General features: G+C 53.7%; 1 protein-coding gene across 2 annotated transcripts in view; it reads right to left on the bottom strand.

Moving 5' to 3' along the window:
- LOC144943517 (CD63 antigen-like) overlaps positions 1 to 25461 on the bottom strand; it is a 28369-nt gene extending 2908 nt beyond the window's left edge. The window contains exons 1-5 of one of the 2 annotated variants that reach the window (XM_078871037.1): positions 25342 to 25461; positions 20872 to 20984; positions 1007 to 1195; positions 717 to 791; positions 236 to 331 (exon numbers count right to left, since the gene is read on the bottom strand). In XM_078871037.1, the coding sequence (XP_078727163.1) occupies positions 236 to 331; positions 717 to 791; positions 1007 to 1195; positions 20872 to 20937 (426 nt within the window). In that variant the 5' untranslated portion in view covers positions 20938 to 20984; positions 25342 to 25461. Of the gene's footprint in view, positions 1 to 235; positions 332 to 716; positions 792 to 1006; positions 1196 to 20871; positions 20985 to 25115; positions 25279 to 25341 lie in introns of those variants that run through there. The other variant, XM_078871038.1, reaches the window with a different exon arrangement.
- Between the last annotated feature and the right edge of the window lie 1664 nt (positions 25462 to 27125).

Raw genomic sequence — 27125 nt, 5'->3', positions numbered from 1 at the left:
GAAAAAGAACCTCGTGCCTCCATGTGGCTCTCGTGGATGAATAAGTAGAACATGGTAAGTAAATAAGTAAAACATTGGCCCTGAAAGTGGGATGGGGTGGGGGTGACCGTGATCGGTGGAGGGGAGGGGGGTGGTGGGGGGGGTCCAAATCCAGGCTGCCAAGGACCCACAGAGCCCGGCGCCGTGTGGGCCCCGAGGGGGGCGGTCGTAGCGAGAGTGGCCGTGGCCCGCTTGCCTTCTGCTGCATGTCGTCGATGACCTTGGCATCGCTGGCACTGCTGGGGTATTTGTTGTATAGGTCCGTGAGGTCCTTGGAGAAGTAGCCTTTGATCTGCGGAGAGAGGACGGGGCGAGCGGTGATGACACGGCACCGGCGCGTTTGCTGCTCACTGTGGAGGTTCGCAGTTCGAGAATCTGGCGGGCGGACCACGGTCATTACCGCGGCGCGTGTTCGTGCGAAAAACCGAGTTAACACCATGCACTCTCCCGCTTCGCTTGCGACATCATTCGCAAGAGCGGGCCGTTGCGTGCTGCCGGCCTCTCGCCGTCCAAATTTTCAAACTTCGAAAAATGATGCCACAAAATCACTCGGGTTGGGATCACGCGCACGCCCCCAAGGCCACTATGGCAGATGAGACTCTACCCTGGTCTCGCTTGGGTTCTCACCTGGGTTGAACACAATCAAAGCGAACTCAACTAACGTCCCATCCCCTCACCTTGTCCTTGAAGACAAAGGCGGCGATGCCGGCAGCGATCTCCACTAGCAAGATGATCACCAGCAGCGCCGTGAACTGTGGCACGCAGGGAGAGCAGTGGGGGGGGGGGGGAATGTCAAGACCTTGCAGTGCGATGACTTACGTTTAGTGGCGATTCAAGTCCATTCTTACGCTGCACAGAGCACTAAGCACGGAGTATCCTGCAGGGAGCATCCTGCATGGTGCACCCTGCGTGGAGCACCCTGCATGGGAGCACCCTGCCCTGCACGGCAGAACGCCCTGCGACGCACCGTTCCCAGCATGCAGCGGTTCTCCTTGATGGAGCCGAAGCAGCCGAAGAAGGCGACGACGAGGATGATGGAGCCGACGACGATGAGGAGGACGGGGGCCCCTGTGGTGGCGTTGTCCGACAGCTTCCCGAAGGCCCCCACCTTGGCCTGCGCCAGCGCCCCCACGATCACGAGGCCCAAGCCGGACACCTGCGCGCCACACACGGTCACCTGTCAGCTGGATGTGTACGTGTGGCTGGCCGGGTGGGAACGTACGAGAGGCCACCGCAGTGGACAACGTAACAAACTGATAAAATACACGCGGTACGCAATACTTACGAAGACAAAGATCTCCCATATGGCCTTTAACAGACTGTTTGGGGGAAGTACTGTTCGCAAGCACCTACCCACAAAGACCAACACACACACATACACACGTACCTACCGACACACAGTAGCTACCCATCAACACACCCTCCAACAACAACATGAGCACTTCATCATTGGCTGGGTCAGTGGGGAGCGGTGGCACAGCGGTTAGAGCGTTACTCTCTGAACCCAGTGACCCGAGTTGCCAGTATATAAACATCGCTACTGGGGAGACAAAGGCGGTCGGGCGTAGTGTTGGCCACCCATCTCATAGGTGCTCGCTCACAGCACTTTCCCCAACAGTCTGTTAAGGCTATACGGGAGACCTTTGCCCTAACCCCCCCCTGCCCGACCTATGAAGGTTGACATGATTGGCGCTTCGCTAGGGGGGTGTTCGTGTGGAGGGGGTGGGGGTGAGTGGGGGGGTAGAGTGGCTGACGCAGGAGCCACCGTGAGCCCCCGGGCAGCTGTGCACGGTAAACATTGGCCACTCATCACTTGACAACCATGGGCAGCAACTCTCCACCACACCCAGCACAACCCCCCCCCCCAACCCCCCCACAGAAAATGGACAAATATTCTGTGATTCCAGAATCAATGACATTTAGTCTTGTTTGCGCCCTCTTGTTTGTATAGTTTCTCAAGTCCGATCCGTCTCCTTTCGTCCGTTTCCTTTCCATCGTCCGTCTCGATTCACCTGTCTGGGAGGTTTTCTGCTCGTTTGTTCGATTGGCCTGGAGGCAACATTAGCATAGAACTTGCATGCACTTTGCACATCACGTAAAACAAACGCTCACAACTCAACACCAGAGGTCACAATCGGGTACCCGATACCCGGCTACCCGTACCCAGCCGGGGTTTGCGACCCTGGTGCGGCCGGGTACGGGTAGCCGCACGTGACTTATCCCAACCAATGAGTGAGAAGGCCGTGAGTCACTGGTGAGTAACCGTTTGTCACTCATTTCCCAACGTCTTGTCTCTTCTCACAATTCAAGTTCCTAGAATCAACCCACCCGCGCCTGCAACATGGCTTCATCCCAGAGGTCGCAATCGGGTACCCGATACCCGTACCCTACACGATACCCGGCTACCCGTACCCGGCCGGGTATCGGGTAGGGTACCCATTTGCGACTCTGGTGCGGCCGGGTACGGGTAAGGAATCAAAACCCGTTTGCGACCTCTGCTCAACACGCACGTCATGAGAGCCCAATGGGTAGTGACCGGCGCCTCCGCGCACCATTCCCACAGTTGGCTACGTACGGCGCGAAAGAAGTTCAACATACCTAGATTAAACCGCTACCCAATTCAAAACCCGATTCGTAACCCGCTATGCTACGCGATTCGCTACGCTACCTAGTACGCTGCACGCGTATCCTCTGTGAGGATGGCACGGTCCTGCAGCAGTGCCTTCACCGCTCGTTGCAGTTGCAATCCGGCAGGCCGCCCCGATTAATAAACGCAGCGCGTGTTACCTGTGCAGAGCACTGCGCACGGTCTGGGTTCCCTTACAGCGGGCGGCACAGATCCGGCGGCGTCTTCCGAAGAAGAGCATTGCCGTCACGTGCCAGCATCACGGTCCAAATTTGGCAGAGTCTATTAACAAATGTTATAAACTAAAATGTTAGAAACATGACCCTGCAAGTTACTCGACTGGAAAACGGTTCAGCGGCAACTGTCGCCCCCTACCGCAAAAACTTGGCAGGACCCACCTGCAAAAAAAGTATTGAGACTTCCTGGGTGTGCAAGCGTATAGATATGTTTACAGGTCACAACAAAGCAGAGGTCGCAACCGGGTACCCGATACCCGTACCCTACCCGATACCCGGCTACCCGTACCCGGCCGGGTACGGGTACCCGTTTGCGACCCTGGTGCGGCCGGGTACGGGTACGGGTAGACCGTGAGTCACTGGTGAGTAACTGTTTGTCACTCATTTCCCAACGTCTTGTCTCTTCTCACAATTCAAGTTCCTAGAGTCAACCCACCCGCGTCTGCAACATGGCTTCAGGCAGAGACGGTCCAGTACAAAATGTCCACGTAAAAACGGAGGAACAAGAATTGGTTCTGGAGTATTAGCAGTTCACTCGTACAAACGCAGCGACCAGAGGGTTGCTGGATCACGTGGGGATTGGGATGTGGAGCCCGCACGAGGCGTCCACCTCGGCTTGCCATGTAAGAGAGCGTGGTTGACTGCAGGAGAACGTACGGCAAGAGGTGTTCCGTGTGTCGGGGAGATTATCTGCAAAGTGCAACGCTGACCAAATAAAACAGCCACAACCGCATGACCAACAAACACCCGACCTCGGACAAGAGTCAGCAACTATACGCTACAGCCGCGGTAAGAGTAAAAATAATCGTAGCAGTGGTCACGTACAAAGTGTGGCCTACACGGGAGAAACGCTGAGCTGGCAACGGTGCTGATAGCTTGGGCTCCTATCTGGGATTCAGCCAACGCCTGCAATTCAACCGGGGTCCGAGGTCGAGCGAGTTGATGGTGCTCTCAGCTGTCACCAATAGAAATTGTTGAGTTACTCACAGAGAGACTCGTCGACTCACAAAGAGACCCCCAGAGACGTATATAGAGACCTGTAGACTCCAAGAGAGAGAGCCACATACTTACGTAGACCGGGTTTCTGATTAAACTTTCGTCTCAAGTGTAGGGAGTTGATGGTCTTAGCCCGGTCACCAATAACTTACTTATGGAACCAGACGTACGTATGAACCTGTAGACTCACAGAGAGCCACAGACTTACACAGATACCTGTAGACTCGCATTGAGACCCCATAGACTAAGACCAGGTTAATGATTAAGCAAGTGTAGTGGGTTGATGGTCTAAACCATTGACTTAAAAAAAACAATTATATAAAATTTGGTTCTGCACTTAATTTGGCAAAAATTCCAACTCTGATCATTAAAATATAGCTGCGATTGTCATGCGACGAACACTAAAAACGTTTATAACCTCGTGCGCGCGTGTGTGCGTGCGCTTCACGTGGCCTCAAGGTGCACATAGCCTGGCACAAGCGTCGTGGTGACGTCACCGCCACATCGTGGCGAATGGCGGTGGTTGTGTGTGGAAAGTGGTGGTGCAGTTATTAGTGCGCTGCGCCACCAACCCGGCGACCCTAGTTCAATTCCCGCTCATGGCCAACAGCAGTGATGATTATTTGAACCGGTTGAGCCTCCCCTAGGTGTACTCAGCCTTAAATGAGTACCTGATACAGCGTGTAAACATTGCCACTCGGAAGACAAAGGCCACCGGGCGTTGTGCTGGCCACCCACCCCCTCGTGTGTTGTTGTGGCATTCATAGGTGCTATATAGGGGAGCTTTGTCTTGTGTTTGAGATTAGACCTGTTTAACTTTCCTGACACCAGGTATAGGTTTAGGAGCATGTTCTCATCCGGATAAGATGCCAGGCAGATTGATCATTTTTACCCACAATTGATACGAATGTATCGTAGCTCAATGTTTTGTGTCTTATTTGTGTTAGTAAGGCAGATGTTCCTGCACGGTATCCATGCCGCAGCCTGTGCCAGTCTGTAAGGCTTTGGGAACCGCTGACTTCAGTAAGAACCGCAAACTCAGTGGCAGTCAGCGGTTACTACCCGGACGCGCAGAATCGGCGTTGGCGGCAGAATGGCGAAGGCCCAGTTAGCGAGACCTCGCCCGGTCAATCCGCGTGCTCGCAGATTCCTACGCTCGACGCAGTCCTCACGAATCGCCCAACGGTGCGAGGGCGGGGGGCCCCCCTCGCCGAGCCAGCACTGCATTTGCTAAAACGAGGGGCAGAGCGCCCATGGGGTGGGTGCCGTCATTGTTTGGGCGATGACAAGCTAGCGTGCATTTGCGGTCAACGCGTGCTGGCATGCGTTGCCTGACAGTGACGCGTGGAACTCCCGGGTGCGCGCACCGCGCAGTGGCGGAGGCACACGGGAGCGGGCCACCGGCACTCATCCAGCCACGGCTTGACAACGAGGGCCGTGTGTATGTAAACGTGCAAAAAATAAACGTTGAGAAACGCCGGTGTAATCGGGGGCTTCAAAAGCCTGGGCCCAAAATGCAACATACACGGCACAAAGATAAAGATCCCTTGTAGACTGAGACTGTTGGGGGCAAGTGCTGTTTGCGAGCACCTATTAAGGCCAACACAGCACATGGTGTGGGTGGCCAGCACCACGCCTGGCCGCCTTGTCTCCCTTGTGGCGTTATTTATGCATTGTACCAGGTACTCATTTGAGGCTGAATACAACTAGGGGAGGCCCAGGACCGGTTCAGATAACTGTCACTGGTGTTTTCCACGAGTGGAAATTGAACTCGGGTCTGCAGGTTTGGAGCGCAGCGCGCTAACCACGACACTACTGCTCCCCAACACACACAAAGATCCTCCCGTGTAGCCTTCACAGACTGGAGGGGCATGTGCTGTTAGAGAGCACCTATGAAGGACGGCACGGCCGACGACGGGGTGGGTGGCCTGCACCATGCCCGCCAACACACACAAACGATTCAGTGCAAGCGGAATCACAATGGAAGGAAATGTCATTTCACTTGACAAGAGCAGTTGGTTGGAGTTTTTCTGGTGACCTGAATGCCTCCTGCACGCTCTTTTTATGCCCATTCATACCTCAGCACAAAACCCTCTCCGACATCACAGTGTGCGGGAGGGGGAGGAGAAGCGGGGGAGACCGGCGGAAATTTCTCGACGTTGGTCATGTACCGGCACTGCCACAATTCCACGCGTAGTTCAAACCCAGCCAACGGTCGTTGCACGGAACATTGTCGTATCAAAGCACTTGACAGCGTGACAGCTGGCCATCACTCCCTTCCTTCTGCTAGATTCCCAAAACGGTTGTGAAGGAAGTTATCTCCCGACCTCACTCGTTACATTATCATCGCCGCCGCCACCACCATCTGGCTCAAGGGCTTACTCTTGTCATTGTCCACACGGCCTTCCAGGACCGCTCTTACAGTTTCATCACCGCCACCACCGACATGTGGCTTCAGAGCTTCCTTCCCATTGGTCACATGACCTCTGGGTGCCACTCCAATGCCCCTGTCGGTGACCTGGCCTCCTGCTCCAACCTGCGCTACGTCCCAGCCATTGCAACTTTCTCCTTCCTCCTCCCCCCCGACTACGTCAACGACGCTTCCCTGCCAGATTGCTCACTCCATCCACCTCCATACTGCACATGTGTCCCAGCACATCACCAAATCGCCAAGGGCTACATTACATTTTAAATAACATTCATTTATTCAGGAAAGCCTACTCGTAGGCAACTTATTGGCCGAAGTTGGTTGTAAGTTTGATCTTTGTTTGACATTCGGAATGAAGCCACTTTACCCACACCATTCCAACTGGAACATGAAGGAAAGCGCGTGTGAATGTGTGGCACCACTGGTTTCGCTGTGAAGCCTATAACACAAATGTGTGGCAACCCATAACACATGCTACAGCACACTAGAACGCTATAACAACAAAACCAAACCACTTGGCCACACAGGTAAACCAGTGGCACCGCAAAATCTTACGTGTGATCCACCAACCCTCGCTTCCAAAGGCCCAGATGATTGCGGACATGCGCCACTGTGTCCGGGCGTGTGTTCAAAATGGCTATTTGAATTGGCCAAGCCACCGCAAGCGAGTTGGGTTCCACAATTGAGGGATATTGTGACATCGTTCAGTGCAGTCAAAAGCAGAACCCATTCATCAGCACAGAACTGGTGGGGAAGTGGGTTCCTGTATGTGTACATGTCTGTACACATAATAGTGTGTGTTAACGTGTGTCAATTCAGCCTCAAATGAGAACCTGGTGCTGTGTGTAACCATCGCCACTAGGGAAACAAAGACGGCTGGGTGTGGTGCTGGCCACCAACTCCCTCTTGTGTTGTGCCGACCTTCACAGGTGCTCGCTAACAGAACTTGCCCCACAAGTATGTAGAGGCTATTAGGGGGATATAGGGAAGGGCCAGGACTGATTCAAATAATCGTCACTGGTGTTGGTCAGGAATTGAGATCGAACTCGGGTCGCCGGATTCAGAGCGCAGTGTGCGAACCGTGACACTACCGTCACCCACTCACACACGCACAGATTACACACTGATGTTATCCGTGGCTGGGAATCGAAATAGGGTCACGGAGGTTAGCAAACTGTGAAACCAACTGCACCACCACTCCGACAATACCCGCCATTCGCCACTAAGTGAAGGTGACGTCACCGCAGCGCTTGTGCCAGGCTAAGTGCACTTTGAGGTAACAATATGTCGAAGGGAAATTGAGGTGACTGGCAGATGCCCCACGTGTGCTACCCACTTCGCCATCTCGCTCGGGTTTAAGCTGCCCGGACACGAAGGTCCATGACCAGCGGCAATCGCCGGGCCGCGCGGCCCTCGCATGCTGGGCACCGGCATCGGCGCCCCTCCCCCTCGCAGCCAAGGGCCGCGCCAACGCCTCGCGCTTGAGAATCAATTAATTATCAGACGAGGGGTGCAAATTGTTAGCTTCGCCGATGTCGCCTTCAGGCGGAGGGAACGAGACGGAACGTGACGGAACACGCAAACAATACAAACGAGATGGAATTAATTGAATCGCGAAATATGAATTTCTATATTTTTTGCCCAAGGGGAAATCGTCGCACGCCTTGTCGGTTTGTGATGCGTCAACCCCACTCACCATGCGAGGACTGCATTGTGGCAGCAGCGCAGCGATAGCAATGGTGCCTCACAGCAAAGAGTACCTGAGTTCAATTGCCAACTCTTACATCTTTCTGTGTAGACTTTGTATGTTATCCCCCTGTTCTGCAGTGCGAGTGTGTGTCAGTATGCACCTAGCCTGGCAGAAGCGCCGTGGCGGAGTGTGTATGTTCTCCCTCTGTTCCGCTTGGGTCTTCTCCGAGTTCTCCAGTTTCCTGCCATAGCTAAGCAAACACACAGTGTAACTGCTATTGGCCAAACATCCCAATGCTGAAAAATTACACCGCTAATTCTTCAATGTGGATCACACGCAGCAGCAGCAGCATCGCCCCCATACTGCAAAAAAGTTGGTAGGACCCTCCTGAAAACGAATAACAATGTGGGGGGGGGGGGTCACTGCGCGCAGCTGGGCACGAACGCGTCGACGGGTGCGCCGTCACACCCCGGACGGGAACGCAAGTGTGCCCCTGGCTCTTTGTGAGACTGCGGCGGTCGTGTGCAGGCCACCACCGCGCCACCGCCACAACCAGATTGGCGGGTTCCTCCTCCGAGCTTCGCAGCGAGAGCTGGCGCCTGCCGTACGTGACCCTCCGGCAGCGGTGGCGTTCTCAATCCGCAGCCTTTTGTCGGCATGCGGATCTACTGCCATCTTACCTTCTTCGAGAAGAATTTCAAGATGTTTGTTCAATTGGGCCCTATATGAATGATACTACAAATAATTACTCATTGCCCTTTCTCGAGTAAATATAAATAAAAGATAAATCCATAAGGTTTGTTTTGGGGTTCGGTCGTAAAACCCGCCACCATCTGACACAGCCAATTAGTGAGGTTTGTCAAGTAAACACAACGTTACTAGCACAGAACACCGGTGTATTGAGAGAGAAAACCGACAGCATTGAACTCGTAACGAATTGGCATGTTCTGCAAATGTGACAAACCTTGCTAAGCGGCTGTGTGGGGTGGTGACTGGTTTAACGACACATTTATATTTACACGACCTAACCCCGAAAAAAAACTGGGCATTGTGCAAAGCAAAACAGGTAACGAGGCCCTGTGATTATGATCCGTTGGGTCACGGCTCGCTTGAGCAAGGCATACAATCACCCCCTGGACTTTGGCCATTCATTCTGAAGCCCACATTGCACTCGGTCACACGCTGCTGCTCGGGTTGTAACAAAAACACGGAGCACAGCTCAGTCCAAACTTGTTACTTAAATTAGAGTTAGTTCATAAAAAAACATGACCTAGGCTGCCCCCCTTCTCCGCAAGTGCTGCTTTTCGTAACACGGTTGCCGAGCACAGGGCCCCTAAAGTGCCAAAAGGCAGTAAGTGGCCAGCAGCAACCAGCACTATCAAAGTTGTAACGGGTAAAAGTTTAACGCAGTTCTTGATTTGAGCGAGGTTATTTATTGTACTGTATGCGCTTGGCGGAGGGGTTGATACGACGGGGTGGGGGGGGGAGGAAATTCCCGAGCGGAGCCGTGCGAGGGAGGCAGTGGGATTTGTCGACTACTGTCCCCTGATTTTTCATGTTCAACATCTTGCGATGCATGAAATGGAGTCGCTCGCGCGCGACACACCACATCACTTCTGCCCCGTAGCGAACTTTGCGCATCCAGATACACCGCCGTACTGCGCCCGCTGCACCATCCCGCACCCCCGTGCGTGTGCACATGCGTGTGTGTGCACATGCGCGTGTCCGGATACCAGCAGGGAGAGTTTGTGCAGCGGGTTAGCGCACTGTGCTATGAACCCGCCAACCCGAGTTCGATTCTCACTCATGGCCAACACGAGTAACATATTCTTAGTTTTTTTCGGTAAAGTCACGTAGGTAAAACATCAAAATTAATAAGAATAAAATAAAATAAAAATCACGACGTTTCGGAGGCAACACAAGTCTCCGTCATCAGGTGGGACCGTCACAGCCAGATTAGCTGCATCAAGGTCCCACCTGATGACGGAGACTTGTGTTGCCTCCGAAACGTCGTGATTTTTATTTTATTTTATTTTTATTCATTTTGATGTTTTACCTACGTGACTTTACCGAAAAAAACCTAAGAATATGAATCCTTGCAGTCACGAAAGCTTCAAATCTAGAAACACGAGTAACGATTATTTGAAACGGCCCTGGGACTCCCCCTTGGTCGACTGAGCCTCAAATGAGTACCTGGTGCGGTGTGTATACATTTCCACGGGAGAGACAAAGGCGGCTCGGCGTGGTGCTGGCCACCCACCGTGCCGACCTTCATAGGTGCTCGCTAACAGTACTTGCCCTAAAAGTCTGTTAAGGCTTCATGGGGCATCTTCGTCTTTGTCTTTAGTGCAACCAAACTGCATGCAAATGATCGCTTGCACGCGCACGTACGAGTGGGAGGGAGGGCTAATGGGAGCGAACAAAACTGCACAAAATGAGAATAAACTAGAAACAACGCAAACGAGACGACCGGCAACAACCGATTCTCGAATCAAAATCCCAATCTGGATTCGTAGCGATTCACCAAATCTCTGGGCTGGGGTGGCACGTAGCCCCGCTCCCCGCGGGCGCATAAGGCAGGTCACCCCATTAAGGCCAAGTCAGCTGATTGAGATTGTGTCCCCCGCCTGACTAAAGGCCGAATCTGAGTCAGCTGACTGACGGTTCAGCTGGCAGGATCGTGACCGGGGAAGGAGGGTCACATCCAACCTTGTGATGATATCGGGTCGTAGCCACACAGTTGCCACGGCGATCATCGCGGTCGACACCACACCCGTGCCGACTCATCCCTAAAATCAGTATCGCAATCATCGCTGCAGTCGTCATCACACACCACTGGGGTCATCGCAGTCATCCTCATCATAATCACCATACATCATCGTGACGCAAGATCAGTCTCCATCATCATCGTCACACATCATCATGACCGTCCAATGCTCATCCGAGCTGTATTGGCTTCCGGTTACCGAACGAATACATTACACAAAAGGTGCTTGCCACAAGTGAACCACAATAATTTGCTGATCTTGTCAAGAAGCATAAACCATCACGTGAACTCAGATCATCCTCGCAGCGGCTTTTGGCTAGCCATGGATCAAAGACGGTTACCGCATCGTGCAATTTCAGATGCACTTCTGCGGCTGCCTGGAACGCTCTTCCTTCCGATATGAGGAAGCCACTGGAGCTTTGCACTTTTAAACCGAGATTGAAAACTAATTTCTTGAGAACTGCTTTTTGCGTTTAGTTATTGTCCTTCCCTGCACCTCCGATTAGCACGGTTGACCATGTATGGTGTGAAAGAAGTTCAACACACATACCATATCAGATGACAGTCATCACCATCATCTCAGTCACCATGGCGATCATCACATTAAAAAAAATCATCACAGCACCCGCCATCGTAACCAGATGCGAGTCGCTCATCTCGTGTACGGCGCTCCCAGACGCCGAAATCAACACCTCCCAATCCCGCGCACCTGTGCGGGGCCTGTGCGGGGCCTGTGCGGCACTGTGCCCAGGAACAGGGCTGTGTGCAACTTCCTAAACCAACAAACTCGGCCACAGCTTCCGCAAGGGAAAAATCAACAAAGTCGTACGGCTTACAAAGAGAGTGTGTGCGTGAGAGGCAGGGGGGCAGAGGGTTGTGTATGTGCGTTCACGTGTACAGTATGCGGTTATGTATATTTTTTTGTACGTTTGCGTTTATAAGTACGTGTGTCCGTGGGCAGCGGTAGAGTAGCGGTTAATTCACTACGCGACGAAACCCGGAAACCTAAATTCAATTCTCGCTCACAGCCGACGACAGTGACAGCTCTCCGAGCTGGACCCTAGGTCGACTCAGCGTCAAATTAGTACTTCAGGGAGTGTGTAAACATAGTCATTGGGGAGACAAAGGCGGTCGGGCGTGGTGCTTGGCACACCCACCCCTTCGTGTTACCGTGCCAGCCTTCATAGGTGCTCCCTAAGAGCACTTGCCCCAAAGTCTGTTTCAGGCTATGGGGGGGGGGGGGATCTTTGTCTTTGTGCGCGAGGTACCACGTGTGTGTGTGTGCGTGCGTACATGGGCATGTGCAATAACCCCCGAACAGGCTTTGCTCATCAAATACCAACAAAGCAAGAACTTGCTTTGACAATCACGTCTCCACCAGCCTCATTGTGACACCACGGGGAGACGCAAAAGAACACGAGGGCGGGCGAGCAGGGCGGGACCCCCAGGTCGGGTGGGACCCTCACAGCGATACGGGACCCCTAAGTATGGGAGCACCCCCACACCGTAGAGGCAGCCACCCCCGCCACCAATCGCTGGTCAACTCCTCCTCCCTTCCATGTTGAGGGCTCGGTCGAACCACACGGGACTGCTTCGTCTCGTCCACCATACACTGTGCAACCACCAGCACCACACCGCAGGTCGTCACCACCACAACAACAACACACACACACCAGCACCACACCGCAGGTCGTCACCACCACCACAACAATACACACATACACCAGCACCACACCGCAGGTCGTCACCACCACAACAACAACACACACACACCCACCACACCGCAGGTCGTCACCACCACAACAACAACAACACAAACCAGCACCACACCGTAGGTCGTCACAACCACAACAACACACACCCCCACCAGCACCACACCGCAGGTCGTCACCACCACAACAACAACACCCACCCACCACACCGGTGGTCACAAGACCACGGCTCCCACTCACTCGGGAAATGAGCACCAATGCTCCATCGCTGGGCTGAGCAGAAACTCACACCTACAAGCCCCGCCGACTCCCACGCCGGCTCCCACTCCCCCCCCACCCGGAAGTCTTCCCCTCCCTTGCCGAAAAGTCGCGGTGCAGGCAACGTTTGCGAGGGTCGCCGACGGCTACGCTGGGGAGTTTGGTGCTGCAGGAAGCGTGCCGGGATGGTGCGCCATTTGACGTTCACCGGGGCCACGGTGGAGACGTCGTCTGGCCGTCCACACGTTTCACCGTTTCCATTAAAACTCAACTTCCCACCGACCCACCCATCCCCCCCGCCCTCCTCCCCTCTCATCTGTAGGCACAAGGGAATTTGAGAGCACTAGGGGGGCGATTTGGTTTTGTTGTTCTCCGCTCTGAATGCCCAAGCGCTCTCCCCTCTCGCCCTTCCCTCTGTTTCCACTCAAGCGCTGTCACCACCGCCATCAAGCGCTGACGCATCGTCTCCATGCCATCTCCATGCAGTCTCCGTGCATAGCAGAGACGGTGCGATGACCGCCGTTGGTGTTGACCGCATGTCAGGTCTGTCGACATTTCATTCCGGGCCGGGGGAGGGGCGAGGGAGAAGGATGGGGGAGGAGCGGGGGGTGCAAGAAACTTTCCGCGGTGTGACCTAAAGGTTATTTTTTTATGTATTTTTGTGCAAATCGTTTCTACGCAGCCCAGCGGCGGAGCGAGTGGCTCGCACTCGGAAGGTTGCGATTTCATATCCTGGTGGGGAAGTTTGGCTCAGCCCATCATCCCTCTGGGGTCGATAAAAGGTACACCACTTTGTGGAGAAATTCCACTGTGGTTGTAGTCGTGGATAGACTCGCCTCTCACCAGATGAATGTGGAATTTCCACCACTGGCTCTGCAGGGCTGTCAACAGGAGATTAGTGCCAATGCCTCAACGCTCATTTGAGCAGCAGATCACTTAAACGGACTGTATGACACATATCCACACGTGTGTATGTGGTTCCCTAATTAAACACCAAGTGTGCTACACGCACTGAGTCACGAACACTAAGAAAATTCCCAATTTGGAACAATACGGCAAGGCAGTGCCCACCACCGCCCCCCCCTTCCCCCACGTGTCAATGCATGCCGGGCAGAAGATGACATCACAGAAATTCTTCTGAGGTCACTTCAGGTGGGCCCTCTTTATCCGCTGGGGGCCACACCCGCTAATGCCCTGCCAAGAACATCCATTCCACGTCAGCAGCTCACACACGTCGAGTCCGAGAGATGGCGTTGCGCCACACATTTCTTGTATTAGAAAAAGAAGGTTTTGCTGGCTGGATTTCTGGCAGCCTGGCTGGCATCCTGATGCGCGGGCAGGTAACGTCACCGCGCACATCTGCGTGGTGACGTCACCCGCGTCCCGTGTATCAAACAGAGGTCGCAAACGGGTTTTGATTCCTTACCCGTACCCGTACCCGGCCGCACCAGGGTCGCAAACGGGTACCCGGACCCGTACCCGGCCGTACCCGTACCCTACCCGTACCCGGCTGGGTACGGGTAGGGTACGGGTATCGGGTACCTGATTGCGACCTCTGGGATTAAGTCATGTTGCAGGCGTGGGTGGGTTGATTCTAGGAACTTGAATTGTGAGAAGAGACAAGACGTTGGGAAATGAGTGACAAACGGTGACTCACGGTCTAGCTGTACCCGTACCCGGCCGCACCAGGCTCGCAAATGGATACCCGTACCCGGCCGGGTACGGGTAGCCGGGTATCGGGTAGGGTATGGGTATCGGGTACCCGGTTGCGACCTCTGGTATCAAAGCAAGCGCACGGGATATGCTATCATACTATATTCTAAAGAAAAGCTTGGCTGACTGCCGAAGGACGCACAGGCCGCGAGTTTAAGTGTAAAAAACTAATACAATGCGACGATAGTTTTGACATGCAGTTGTTGGTGACTGGGCTGAGACCATCGGCCCTCTACACTTGAGAACCTGGTTTCATCACAACGCAGCGAGTCTATGGATCTTTACGCGAGTCTGTGGGTCTCTATGCAAGTCTGTCCCACGATGCTCCACACGCATAACGAGTTCCTGACAACAACAAAATTTCGACCCTGCTTAAAATAACGACGGCGACGACGACGCGTCTTGTCATTCACAAGTGTAATCCGTTGTGCGCCGGCGTCAAGGTTTAAATTTGACAAATTAAAAAAATTACACCACGAATTGGGATTACACGCACAGCAGCAATCATCGCCATCCAGGTCACTCTAGCAGTTGAAACTCATCCAAGTCTCCCGAGTTCCGCACGAGTAAGAAACTTGAACTGCTTTAGCGCCATAACATGGCAAGCAATTACAAGGGCCCAGCATGGACCCGTCCATGATCGTGACGTTTCAAATCTACTCAGTTTTGCCCATAAACACAACCCGCTCTCTGTAGACGCGACGTCCCTCGACAACTCTCCCCCTCGTCCTTCGTGTAACACGCACTACTTCCTAAATACACAACCTCCACCGCTACCCTCCACATTCTTACTGTGTATTTGGCCGCTCTGACACTGGAGCACGATCCTCTATCCGTCCCTCACATTGAGACCCCAGTGACCACCCCTCGGGTCGCCACCTGTCCGCTGCCCCGCTGTGACCCGGTACAGTCCGGGAACCGGCATCGTCTGTGTTAGGGTGGCAGCAGGAAATTATTTGTAGCGAGACTCAGTTTATACCGGTGCTGTGGTCACGTTGCACACTATTACAGAGGACTGCAGCACAGCTCTGATAATATAACAGACCCAGTGCCGACTGAGGAACACGTCCGGGGGGGTTGGTCTACGGTGGAAACGGTGGCGACCCTAGTCCTGGTGTCAGCCCCTGACACCACTGCCTAGAGCCACACCGACCTTGGTTCCCATCCTCGTGGCTCACGCCGCGTGCAAGCAGAGCGATGCTAGCCAGTAGTGTCCCCATTTCCTTCGCCATTGCCCCCCCCAACTCCTTGCGTCAGAATAATTAGCCTGGCGGGGTAAAGTGCGAGGCACGGTACAAGCCACCGCCCAGTGTACATAAACATCATATACAGTGCAGGTGGACAATGGTTAGCGTGCTACCTTGTGAGCCTGGTGATTGAGTTCAATTCCCGGTCGCTCATTGTCGGAGTTATTCCAGGCACGGTTCTTCCCTATGCACCCCCCCCCCACGCTCACCGCCATCCTTCCCCCTTCACCAACTCACAATTGATCAACATGCTCAAGTATGGTCAAAAACCGTGGAGCGACATGGCATGCGGGGAGGCCTTCATTCAACAGTGGATTGAGACACTGGAATAAAAGTGATCTGAAACTGGACTTGTACCTTCTTGCATAACTACACGGATAGTAAAGAGACCCACAGAGAGCCAGAATAAGGCACATTTATGGTTGTTCTGGGCTAAGTATTAACTTTCGGGGCTCACGGAGCCAGACTAAGGCTGATCTGCTCCTGCTTTTGTATTTGCATTGCTTTAAAGCTGTTCGCCTTTTGACATTTTATTATCTAACACTGTTGAGACGTGGCCAATCAGCTTCAAAGACAATTCATACATTATCATGAAAGCATGTTTTATGGCTGATTTATAGTGCTTGGCGTTTCAATGCTATTACTCCAAGGCTCACAGAGAGCCAGACTAAGGCACATAGATCCTAAAACTCCCTTCCCCCTGATGCCCCAACAGGACAGGCACAATCTTGCCCTTTGTTGACGTGTAATGTTAATGTTTCCGTTTTCTTTTACAAATAGTGGCGTCGTCGTTCACGCAAATCGCAATTCAACACACGCCGCTGTCAAATCTGTAACGCACACAGCGGGGACACCACAGACACGTGGGAAGGCAGCCAGGACGGACGCTACCATCAAATTGCCCAAGCTCTGTGATCCTAAACTGGCATAGCTATATGACCCTTTTTTGCCAGTATCAAAATGAAAAAAAAAATAGGTTTTACCCTTTCAAGGCAGGTGTTAAGGTGTTTTGCATTGCCTTTGTGCTGTTCGCCTTTTGGTCTAATACTGGTGAGACAAGGTCACTAACGATGCCGTCTCTGGTGTAGACCAATCGGTTTCAAAGACAATTCATACAATATTATCAAATCATGTTTGTGTGCATGTTTTTACCAAAAGCATGCGTTGTTAATGCGTACTTGATGCCTTGCAATAGGTATCTATTTGGTGTGTGAACATATCAACAGCAATGTTATTGCTGGAACAGAGTCAAGCCTGTTGTTATTTTTTTTCTATATTGGCATGTTAGGCCAAATAGGAAAACATTTTTGACGAACAAAAAGTGATGCTAATCTGCGCTGAACAGACTGCCAGGCGAGGCGATCGGTTGGCAACGGCTTAGGCTGTGGAACGCGGTTGTGCCTTCGTGAACCCGAGTTGACGCAAACCGCGCTGTGACGTCACCTCGCACGTCCGTGTCGTCACCGCAAGACTGCTGGCAATGTTTCAACTGGGGGCCCAGGGACCAACTGTGGCCTGGGAAGAATGGCCCATCGGGGTGGCCAGCTCAGAGACAAGGCCCACGGGAGAGATTACGAGGTACAACAGGCCGTGTGAGATAAGATATTAACCAGAAATGATTGGTGAGGTGACAGATCAACAAGACACAGAGATGAGATAGCTGGAGACGAGATACATATGAGCATTCACTTGCACAGACGTTACAATGTCACACGACGCCATGTGACGGCTGTGACCTCCGCGCATGTGACGCACAAAGTCTGGTTGCCCCACCAACGCAAGCCAATGCCAAGACGTGGATCTGCGGGGTACAAGTCGACAAAATCCACCCCCAGCTCACGCCTATGGAACTCGCCGCACACCGCACCAACAACACCAAGGACCCAAGGTCTGTGGTCTTAAGTTTGTTGGGGGGGTGACAGTAACAAGATATATGTTTTAAGCGACTTCTATTTAAATGTAACACTCCGCTGCGGGCATTAGAACACGCGGGCGTTAGAGAACACGTGGGCGTTAGAACACACGCGTGTGGCAACGCTGAACAGGCAGAAAGAAGCCTTGTGCTGGCGGTGGCGAGCGTGGGGGGCAGACTTACAAAGATCCCCCCTCACAGACTGTGGCGGCAAGTGCTGCACCTATGAAAGCCGGCACGGCGCACTTCAGTGGACTTATTGTGCATGCCAGCCATATTTATCCCGCACTATTATAACCTTCAAAATTACGCATCTCGTAGCTACGGTCAACACAACAGAGGATCCCTTACTGGACTGGACTGCCGTCTTGTCTTCAACGTCCCCTACTCCGAGGGGTACAGGCGCAGCGTGACCGCGGGGTTTGAGCAGCGTGGCTACCGAAACCGCGATACGGACCCAGCAACTCGAGTGAAATTCCCGGCCAAACACCCCCCACCCCCCACCTCCTACCCCCTGGTGAGGCCTTCAACCCAGCAGTTTATGTACAAAGGGCTGCGAGTTATTTTTGTATTTCTTCTACACGCAGCGTTCGTTACGTGTGCTTGCACAGTTTTGTTTACACGATTCCTAACGGAGACGAACCAGCAACAAGGCTACCTGGACCCTGTGCAGTGTCCACACAAGACAGCCAACTGACCCAACAAGTGGCGATCACCTGACACAACAATGCAGGGCGACGCTCAACGCTGGCGAACAGGGGCCTTGCACTGGCGAGCATGGGGGATAGACTCACACTGCACGGCACACGAGGAGGTCGTGTGGCCGGAAACTGATGTTGACCACACATCGCAAGCAGGTACAAAACTCATTTGAAATTGAGTTGACTGATGGGAAGACCATGACCAGTTCAAATGTTCATCGCCGATGTTGCCGACTGTGAACGGAAATCACTGCACCGGCTCCCCTAACCACTACACCACCACTTGTAGGCGACTCCCAGCCACATGCGCCTCCTCCTCAGCCTTTCCACACATGCGTCACGGGTACCGTGAAAGCGATGATTCACAGCCCGACTGCTTACTATTCCCCCCAGCCCGCCCCCCTCACCCCAGTTTCCGTAAATGTCACCAGGAATCAGGGTCATCAATCTACTCACAAATGTAGTCTTGGTCTGTTTAATCAAGGTTAGCGGTTCACTTGCGCAACTCTCGACTCCGACACACAGGCGCGCGCTCTGCTCCCCGGAAACCTTGCTCCCACACTCCTGTTCATGACTGAGTGCTCGCAATGATGAAATCCGTGCTGTTTTGGCGATGAGTAGTGATAATGATTGTGATGATGCTGCTACTGCTGTTGGTGTTGATGATTGTGTCGATGCTGCTGCTGATGCTGATGGTGATTGTGATGATGCTTCTGCTGAAGCTGATAAACCCTTCCCAAGTTCCTCCTCTCAGATCTCCCAGCGCCCACCCCCCCTCCAACCCTGCAACTCTGGTAGCTGAGCCTCACCGCCCCGGCTGGACTGGTGTCTGTTGAACGTTAACACGACTTCAGGAGGGTGTCGTCACACGAGACGTGTCGTCACAACATCAAACATTGGAACCGTTGACCGTTTGGTCGGTGGACAGGCTTCTTACAAAGTCGGGAGGTTCTGAACAAAGCAACTGGCCGGAGGAATGCTTGTAGTTTACAGTATGGTACAATAAAACAGGAGGAGGTGATGGGTGGGACACGTGTGCAAGATGGAGGAGGGCAAGGTTACCAAGACGGAGGTCGGAGATTATGGAGAAAACCTCAAGCCTGACATAGGAGAAACCTTTAAAGGGCACGGGGACTGTGCAACAAGGGTGGTTTGGTTGAGACTGGAAGAGTGGTCCTTGAAGGTCAGGAGTTGACAGGGCAACAGCTCCCGGTATTTCTCTTCGATGTGCTCTGAACCACACATTGGAGCACTTTCCCACCACTCACCTTGCTAAAGAGATTAAAAAGGTGGGTCTCTTTATGAGCCTGCAGGTCTTTATGTCTATGGCGCAATAAGTAAATTATTGGTGACTGAGCTGAGATCATAAACTCGTGACACTTTAGAGCACTGATGAATCAGAAACCCAGGCTATGTAAGTCTATGGGCCTCTATGTGAGTATACAGGTTCCTATGCGAGTCTCAGATCTTTAGTCTATGTGTTTGTATGCGAATCCACAGGTCTCTATGTGTGTCTATGGCTCTAAGTGAGTCGACAGGTCATCAGCTCGCCACACTTGAGAGCCCGGCGTGATCACAGGCGGTGGCCGCAACCCAGTTTGAAACCCAGGAAATCTCAGCAGCGCCACCTCGGCGTCTCTGACCTCTAACCCCGCGCGGTCTCCTGACTGTTTTAATCTCGAGGGAAATGAGCAGTGGGCGCATCAGTCGGGGTCGTAACTCTTACGACATCTGCTGTACCAACACAAACGGCGGAAGGCCGTGTCACGCGCTCACCGCCGCGTGATGCCGGGCATTGAGAGAGAGAAAGGGGGGGCGGCGGTGAGTCACCAGAGATTCCAGCACCGAGGCCTCGAGTAGCGCCCCCCCCCATCACCCCCCCCAACACCACGTGGTGTGTAAACTCACCCATACGCATACTCACGCTCGCCTGAAGCCATTCTCGCGTACACAAACTCACCACCTCACACTCGCCTGCGTACGCATTCACCCATGTTCAATCCTTCACTCCTGTTCACCTGGTTACAGTCACCAAGGGTACACTCACCCGCACTCGATCACCCGGGTACACCCAACCCCTCACAGCTGAGGTGCATGATCTTGCACTCACCACAGCCAGGAAGATAACCCAAACAATAACCATTACCAAAATCCTGGAGGCGCGAGTGCTGGATGTGGAGAAGTGGCGGGTGGCAGTGAGTGAAGAGCAGTGCGTGGCTGCGTGGTGAGGAGTGCGTGTCGGTGTGGTGGTGAGGAGTAAGTTGGCCAGGTATGACACCGAGAGGTAAGCGTGTGTGGTGTCAGTGTGGTGAGTGTTGGTGTGGAAAGGAGAGTGCAAGTAGGCGTGGCGAGGAAAAGTGAGGAGTAAATTAGGCAGGCATGGTGCCAAGTGGTGAGCATGTGTGTGGTGAGTGTCGTTGGTGTGGTGAGGAAAGCGAGAAGTGATGAGTGTCACTGGAGTGATGAGGAGTGGTGTTAGTGTTGTACAATGCGGAGTGATGAGCGCCATCGTGGTGAGGCGAGGGTGAGCACCGGTGAGGACTCACGAAAAAGAGAAGGTTGAACACGAACAGGAGATATTTCACGCATTTGCTGGCTCCTTCCACGGCCATCTTGATGTCTGTGGTGGTGGCTCGGTCAGAGGTCGAAGCAGGTTCAGCTGGTCAGGGGGTCACAACGGGGTAGACCCCCACATGGACTGTGAGAGCATGAAGAAGGCCCACGGCCCAAAACATCGCCTATTACACATTGTGGTTGCCTCTGAGGGCAGAGGAGTTAATGACAAGGAGGGCGTGGAGCTGTTGGTGTGTTTGGCTGTGTTCGTGCACTACCACTGTTAACGCAGCAGAAACAGACCTCACCGATTCATTTAATTCCGCAGAGCCGGAGTAGCGGGCCTGCGGTTTACACGTTAAAACAGCAACACGGCTCTAATGAGGACTGCTAGACCGGGCAAATATCAATGTCTTGCAAAGATTAAAGACTTTTCATCGGTTGTTTTAAAAGTTATAAATAATTTAACGTGACAACCCCTGGCAAAGAATGTAAAGGAACACTTAGAACTATAATATACCGGACCAAACGAGACAAAGCTCCCACGTGTAACCAATAACAGACTGTTGGGGCAATTTCCGTTAGCGAGCACCTATGAAGGCCGGCACGGTGCACCAAGGGGTGGGTGGCCAGCACTACACCCGCCCGCCTTTGTCTCCCCAGTGCTGATGTTTTACACACCGCACCAAGTACTCATTTAAGGCCGAGTCGACCCAGGGAGTCCCTGGACCGATTCCAATATTTGCCAATGTTATTGGGCATGAGCAAGACTCAAACTTGGGTCGCCGGATTCCTAGTGCAGTGCTAACCACATTACCGCTCCCCACATTTGACCAAATCCGGCACACGCAGCACGCGTGTAGAATAATTACTGTCAACGAATGCTACGATACAATTCGAGTGACTACAACGTAATTCACAGTCCCTTCTCAATCCACTACTGGGTGAAGGCCTCCCCACGCAGTGTCCTTATCTTTAGACTTCACCTGACGTTAGCCGTGGCCGGGAATGTAACTCGGGTGGCCGTGTTCTTAGAGCTGTGCGCTACCACTGCGCTCCCTGCCCACCGCCACACTACCCTCGGTGCCGACTGCTCCCGTAATAACAAATAAGGCAGTGGCGATAAATTAGTGTGTGAAGTTCGGGGTGTGGATGGGAAGGAACCATGCGTTCGTGCTCAGCGGCCATAACAGTGGCAGGGAGTAGTGGGACTGTTGTGACCCCCCCACCTCCACCGTGTCATGCGGTGTGACGCTTTCCTGGGCAGTGCCACGCACACACACGGACCCCCCCCCACTTTTCTCCCAACTTTATCCGCATCTCTCTGTGTACGTCCCCGTGTCTGTGTGTCCTGTGTCTCTCTCTGTGAGTCTGTGTCTCTCTGTGTGTCCTGTGTCTCTCTCCGTGTGTCTGTGTCTCTCTGTGTGTGTCTGTCTCTCTCTGTGTCTGTCTCTGTGCCCCGTGTCTCTCTCCGTGTGTCTGTGTCTCTCTGTGTGTCTGTGTCTCTCTCTTTGTCTGTGTCTCTCTCTCTGTGTCGGTGTCTCTCTCTGTGTGTCTGTGTCTCTCTCTGTGTGTCTGTGTCTCTCTGTGTGTCTGTCTCTGTGTGTCTGTGTCTCTCTCTGTGTGCCCCGTGTCTCTCTCCGTGTGTCTGTGTCTCTCTCTGTGTGTCTTGTGTCTCTCTCTCTCTCTGTGTGTCTGTGTCTCTCTCTCTGTGTGTCTGTGTCTCTCTCTGTGTCCCTGTGTCTCTCTCTGTGTGTCTGTGTCTCTGTTTCTGTGTCTGTCTGTGTGTGTCTGTGTCTCTGTGTGTCCCGTATCTCTCTGTGTCTGTGTCTCTCTCTGTGTGTCTGTCTCTCTCTGTGTCTGTGTCTCTCTGTGTCCGTGTCTCTCTATGTGTCCCCGTGTCTCTCTATGTGTCCCCGTGTCTTTCTGTGTGTCTGTGTCTCTCTCTGTGTGTCTGTGTCTCTCTCTGTGTGTCTGTGTCTCTGTGTCTCTCTCTGTGTCCCCGTGTCTCTCTGTGTGTGTCCTGTGTCTCTCTGTGTGTGTCTGTGCCTCTCTCTGTGTCCTGTGTCTCTCTCGGTGTCCGTCCCTGTGGTTCTCTTACATATATCATGCTTTCCTTCCCTTTGCGTCTCTCTGGCCTGTTTCCCGTGTGTGTCTCTCTGTCCCTCGCCTCATATCGGGTTGGCTGTCTCCCTCTCGTCTCTCCCCCTCTTTCTGTGCGTCTGTTTATCCCCGTCTTGTCTGTCCCCCATTATTGTATATTTATCTCCGTGTCCGTCCATATCTAACGCCACGTGGCTCTCCGTTTCAGTCCGTTTCCCTGCCTCACTCTCTTGTCTGTCTCCGCTTATCCGTGTGTGTGTGTCTCTCTATGCAACTCCTTGTCTCCCATCAGTCAGATCTCGAAGTCTGTGTGCCCCTCGTGTCTCCCACTGCGTACCACTCCGTGTGCGTCTTCCTCCGTATCCCTATCTGCCTGTCCCTCATTGCATCTGTCCGTCTCCATGTCTCTCCCCTTCCCCTCCCAACCCTGTCGGCTCCCCTTCCTGTGTTGCTGCTCAGTCCCCGTGTCTGTGTCTGCCACCTTGGTTATCTAGAACCCTTCTGTTGACTTAAAGCGTTCGTGACTGCAGGAATTCTCATATTCTTTGGGTCTTTCGGTAAAGTCACGTAGATAGGTTACTAAAATAAAAATAAAACTACGACGTTTCGATCGCAACACAAGCGGGCGTTGTCAGGTGATAATCAGGCGACGACCGCTTGTGTTGCAATCGAAACGTAGTTTTTTTTAATTGCTTTTTGAACCCATCTACTAAAGACCCAAAGCATATAACCCTTCTGTTTCCGTGTCCCCCCTGTCCATGACCCATCCGTGTCTCTCTCACTGCCCGTGTCCCCCCCTCACCCCACTCATCATCTCAACTCCCACTCAGCGTCAATTAGAGACTCAATTAGAGACTCAATAGAGAATCTCTCTCAGTAATCAACAAGTAGCGCGCACCTACGGAGGCCTAGGGCGGTACACGTGGGGGTGGTACACGTGGGGGTGGGTGGCCAGCACCATCTCCGGCTGCCTTTGTCTCCCTATTGGCACTATTTACACACTGCACCGGTCACTCAATTGAGGCTGAGTCGACCTACGAGAGGACTAGGACCAGTTCAGTTCAGATATTGGCCCGTGAAGAGGGAATCGAACTTGGGCTTCCGGGTTCGTAGCGCACCGCGCTACACTACAGCTCACCCTACAATCACCACCATCATCATAATCATCACCATCATCACCATCGTAATCACCACCATCATCATAATCATCACCACCATCATCATAATCATCACCACCACCATCATAATCACCACCATCATAGTAATCACCATCACCACCACGATAATCATAACCGTCACTACTATCGCAATCACCATCACCACCACCACCCCACCACCACCTCACCACCCCACCACCACCACCTCACCACCCCACCACCACCTCACCACCCCACCACCACCACCTCACCACCCCACCACCACCACCTCACCACCCCGCCACCCCCTCAACACCACCCCGCCACCCCCTCAACACCACCCCGCCACCACCCCGCCACCACCCCGCCGCCACCACCCCGCCACCACCACCACCACCACCACCCCGCCACCACCACCACCACCACCCCGCCACCACCACCACCACCACCACCCCGCCACCACCACCACCCCGCCACCCCGCCACCACCACCACCACCACCACCCCGCCACCACCACCACCACCCCGCCACCACCACCACCACCACCCCGCCACCACCATCACCACCACCATCACCACCACCACCCCGCCACCACCACCACCACCCCGCCACCACCACCACCACCACCACCCCGCCACCACCACCACCCCGCCACCACCACCACCACCACCACCCCGCCACCACCACCACCACCACCACCCCGCCACCACCACCACCCCGCCACCACCACCCCGCCACCACCACCCCACCACCGCCACCACCACCCCACCACCATAACGAGCCCACCACACCACCACAACCACCACCACAATCACCACCACCACCACCACACCACACCACCACCATCACCACCACAGCACCATCACACCACACCACCACCACACCACCACCACACCACCACCACACCACCACCACACCACGCCACCACCACACCACCACCACACCACCACCACACCACCACCACAATCACCATCACCACACCACCACCGCCATCGTACCTATCGCGTTCCCCGCTGCTGCTGCTGCTGCTGTCAGGAACTCAGCAGAGGCGGCGACGTCGCGCGCGCAGTAGTTGGTGAAGTAGATGAACGCGCTACGTTAAGTTATCAGTTTATAAGCTATCGGTGTGCGCGTGAGGAGAAGGAGTCTCTGCGAGGCAGAAGCAGTAAGTGGTGCGTGTGTGGAGTGGCTGGTGGTACTTTAGAAGGTGTAAGAGTTTAATACCTCGAGGTAGAGGTGGTGGTGATGGTGGTGATCTTCAAGTCGCCTTTGCTGCCCAGCCGCTGGAACCTCGCTCCGAATGATTCGCGCCAGTCACGTGAGCAGCCTCACCCTCGCGGGGGGTGGGGGGGGGTAAGGGGAGGGGCGTTAAGGGGAGGGGCGTTAAGGGGAGGGGCGTTAAGGGGAGGGGCGTTAAGGGGAGGGGGGGTAAGGGGAGGGGGGCTGAGGGGAGGGGGGTTAAGGGGAGGGGGGTAAGGGGAGGGGGGTAAGGGGAGGGGGGGTTAAGGGGAGGGGGCGTTAAGGGGAGGGGGGGTTAAGGGGAGGGGGGTAAGGGGAGGGGGCGTTAAGGGGAGGGGGCGTTAAGGGGAGGGGGGGGGGTAAGGGGAGGGGCGTTAAGGGGAGGGGGGGTAAGGGGAGGGGGCGTTAAGGGGAGGGGGCGTTAAGGGGAGGGGGCGTTAAGGGGAGGGGCGTTAAGGGGAGGGGGGGGGGTAAGGGGAGGGGCGTTAGGAGAGGGGCGTTAAGGGAGGGTGCTTAAGTGGAGGGGGGTTAACGGGAGTTGGGGGGGTAAGGGGAGGGGGATTAAGGGGAGGGGCGTTAAGGGGAGGGGGGGTTAAGGGGAGGGGGGATAAGGGGATGGAGAGTCAAGGGGGGTTAACGGAAGGTGCGGGGGTTAAGGGAAGGGGGAGCTAAGGGGGGTTAAGGGGAGGGGGGGTAAGGGGAGGGGGATAAGGGGAGGAGGGTTGAGGGGAGGGGGGACGAAGAGGAGGGGGAGGAGCTAAAGGGCGAGGGAGGAGGGGAAAGGGGCTAAGGGGAGGGGCGAACGGAGGTGGGGCTAAGAATCGCCTAATCGATTTTTATGAGGAAAGGCCATTTGCCGAAACGTCGTCTGTTATTGTTCTTCTAAGGCCACACAAGGTGTTGTTATTGACGAATGCGATGACAGGCCCACGTAGAGGCCCACACGTGTGCAGTTAAAACGGGCTATTGCCTGAAACGTCGCCTAACCGATTACTATCGATTATTGAACACGCCCACTAATCGATTGCTCTCGGGAACTGTGTGTGTGCGCGTGTGCACCTAGCCTGACTCACACGCGGCGTGGTGAAAACCCGAGTTCGATTCCCAGTTCACGGTCAACATCGGTGGCGAATATCTGAACCGGACTTGTTCCCTGCGCGAGGTCGACTTAGCCATAAATGAGAAGCATCGCCACTGGGGAGACAAAGGCGGCCTTCAACGATGCTCGCTAACAGCACTTGCCCCCGACAGGCTATACGGGGGATCTTTGCTTTGTCTTTAAAATATATAAAGGTGACGTTTCGGCCAATGACCCTTCCTCAGCCATAGCACATTTAGTTTTTCTAATTTTTTATTACTGCACGGGCAAAAAAATTCATTGGGCAATAAATGGCTAACTATTTATGGGGACCTGGTTACTCCGTATTCGGGCAGTCCTCGGATTACGAATCTAATTTGTTCGTAAGTCGAAACACAGTCATGCACCGTATTGAAATGTCCATAGGTCAGTGTTATGAAATGTGTTACGGTTCAACGAAAATGAAAGTATTGTTGAACTCATAATCAAGAAGAAATGTTGTACATTTCCATGTAACACTGTAAAAAATACTGCATTGTAAATAAAACATAAAATAAATTCATGGAAAATAAAACTTTTATTTTCACGAACCTTGAGTCATGATGTGAGCTTACAGTCGGAAGTGAGGCAATGAGTCAACACAATTGCACACACGCACGGGGCACAAAGACACACAAAGACACACACACAC

This window comes from Lampetra fluviatilis, chromosome 31 (genome assembly GCF_964198595.1).
Source record: "Lampetra fluviatilis chromosome 31, kcLamFluv1.1, whole genome shotgun sequence".
NCBI lineage: Eukaryota > Metazoa > Chordata > Hyperoartia > Petromyzontiformes > Petromyzontidae > Lampetra > Lampetra fluviatilis.
Note: the sequence above shows the minus strand (reverse complement) of the source record. Positions and strands in the feature narration are given on the sequence as shown.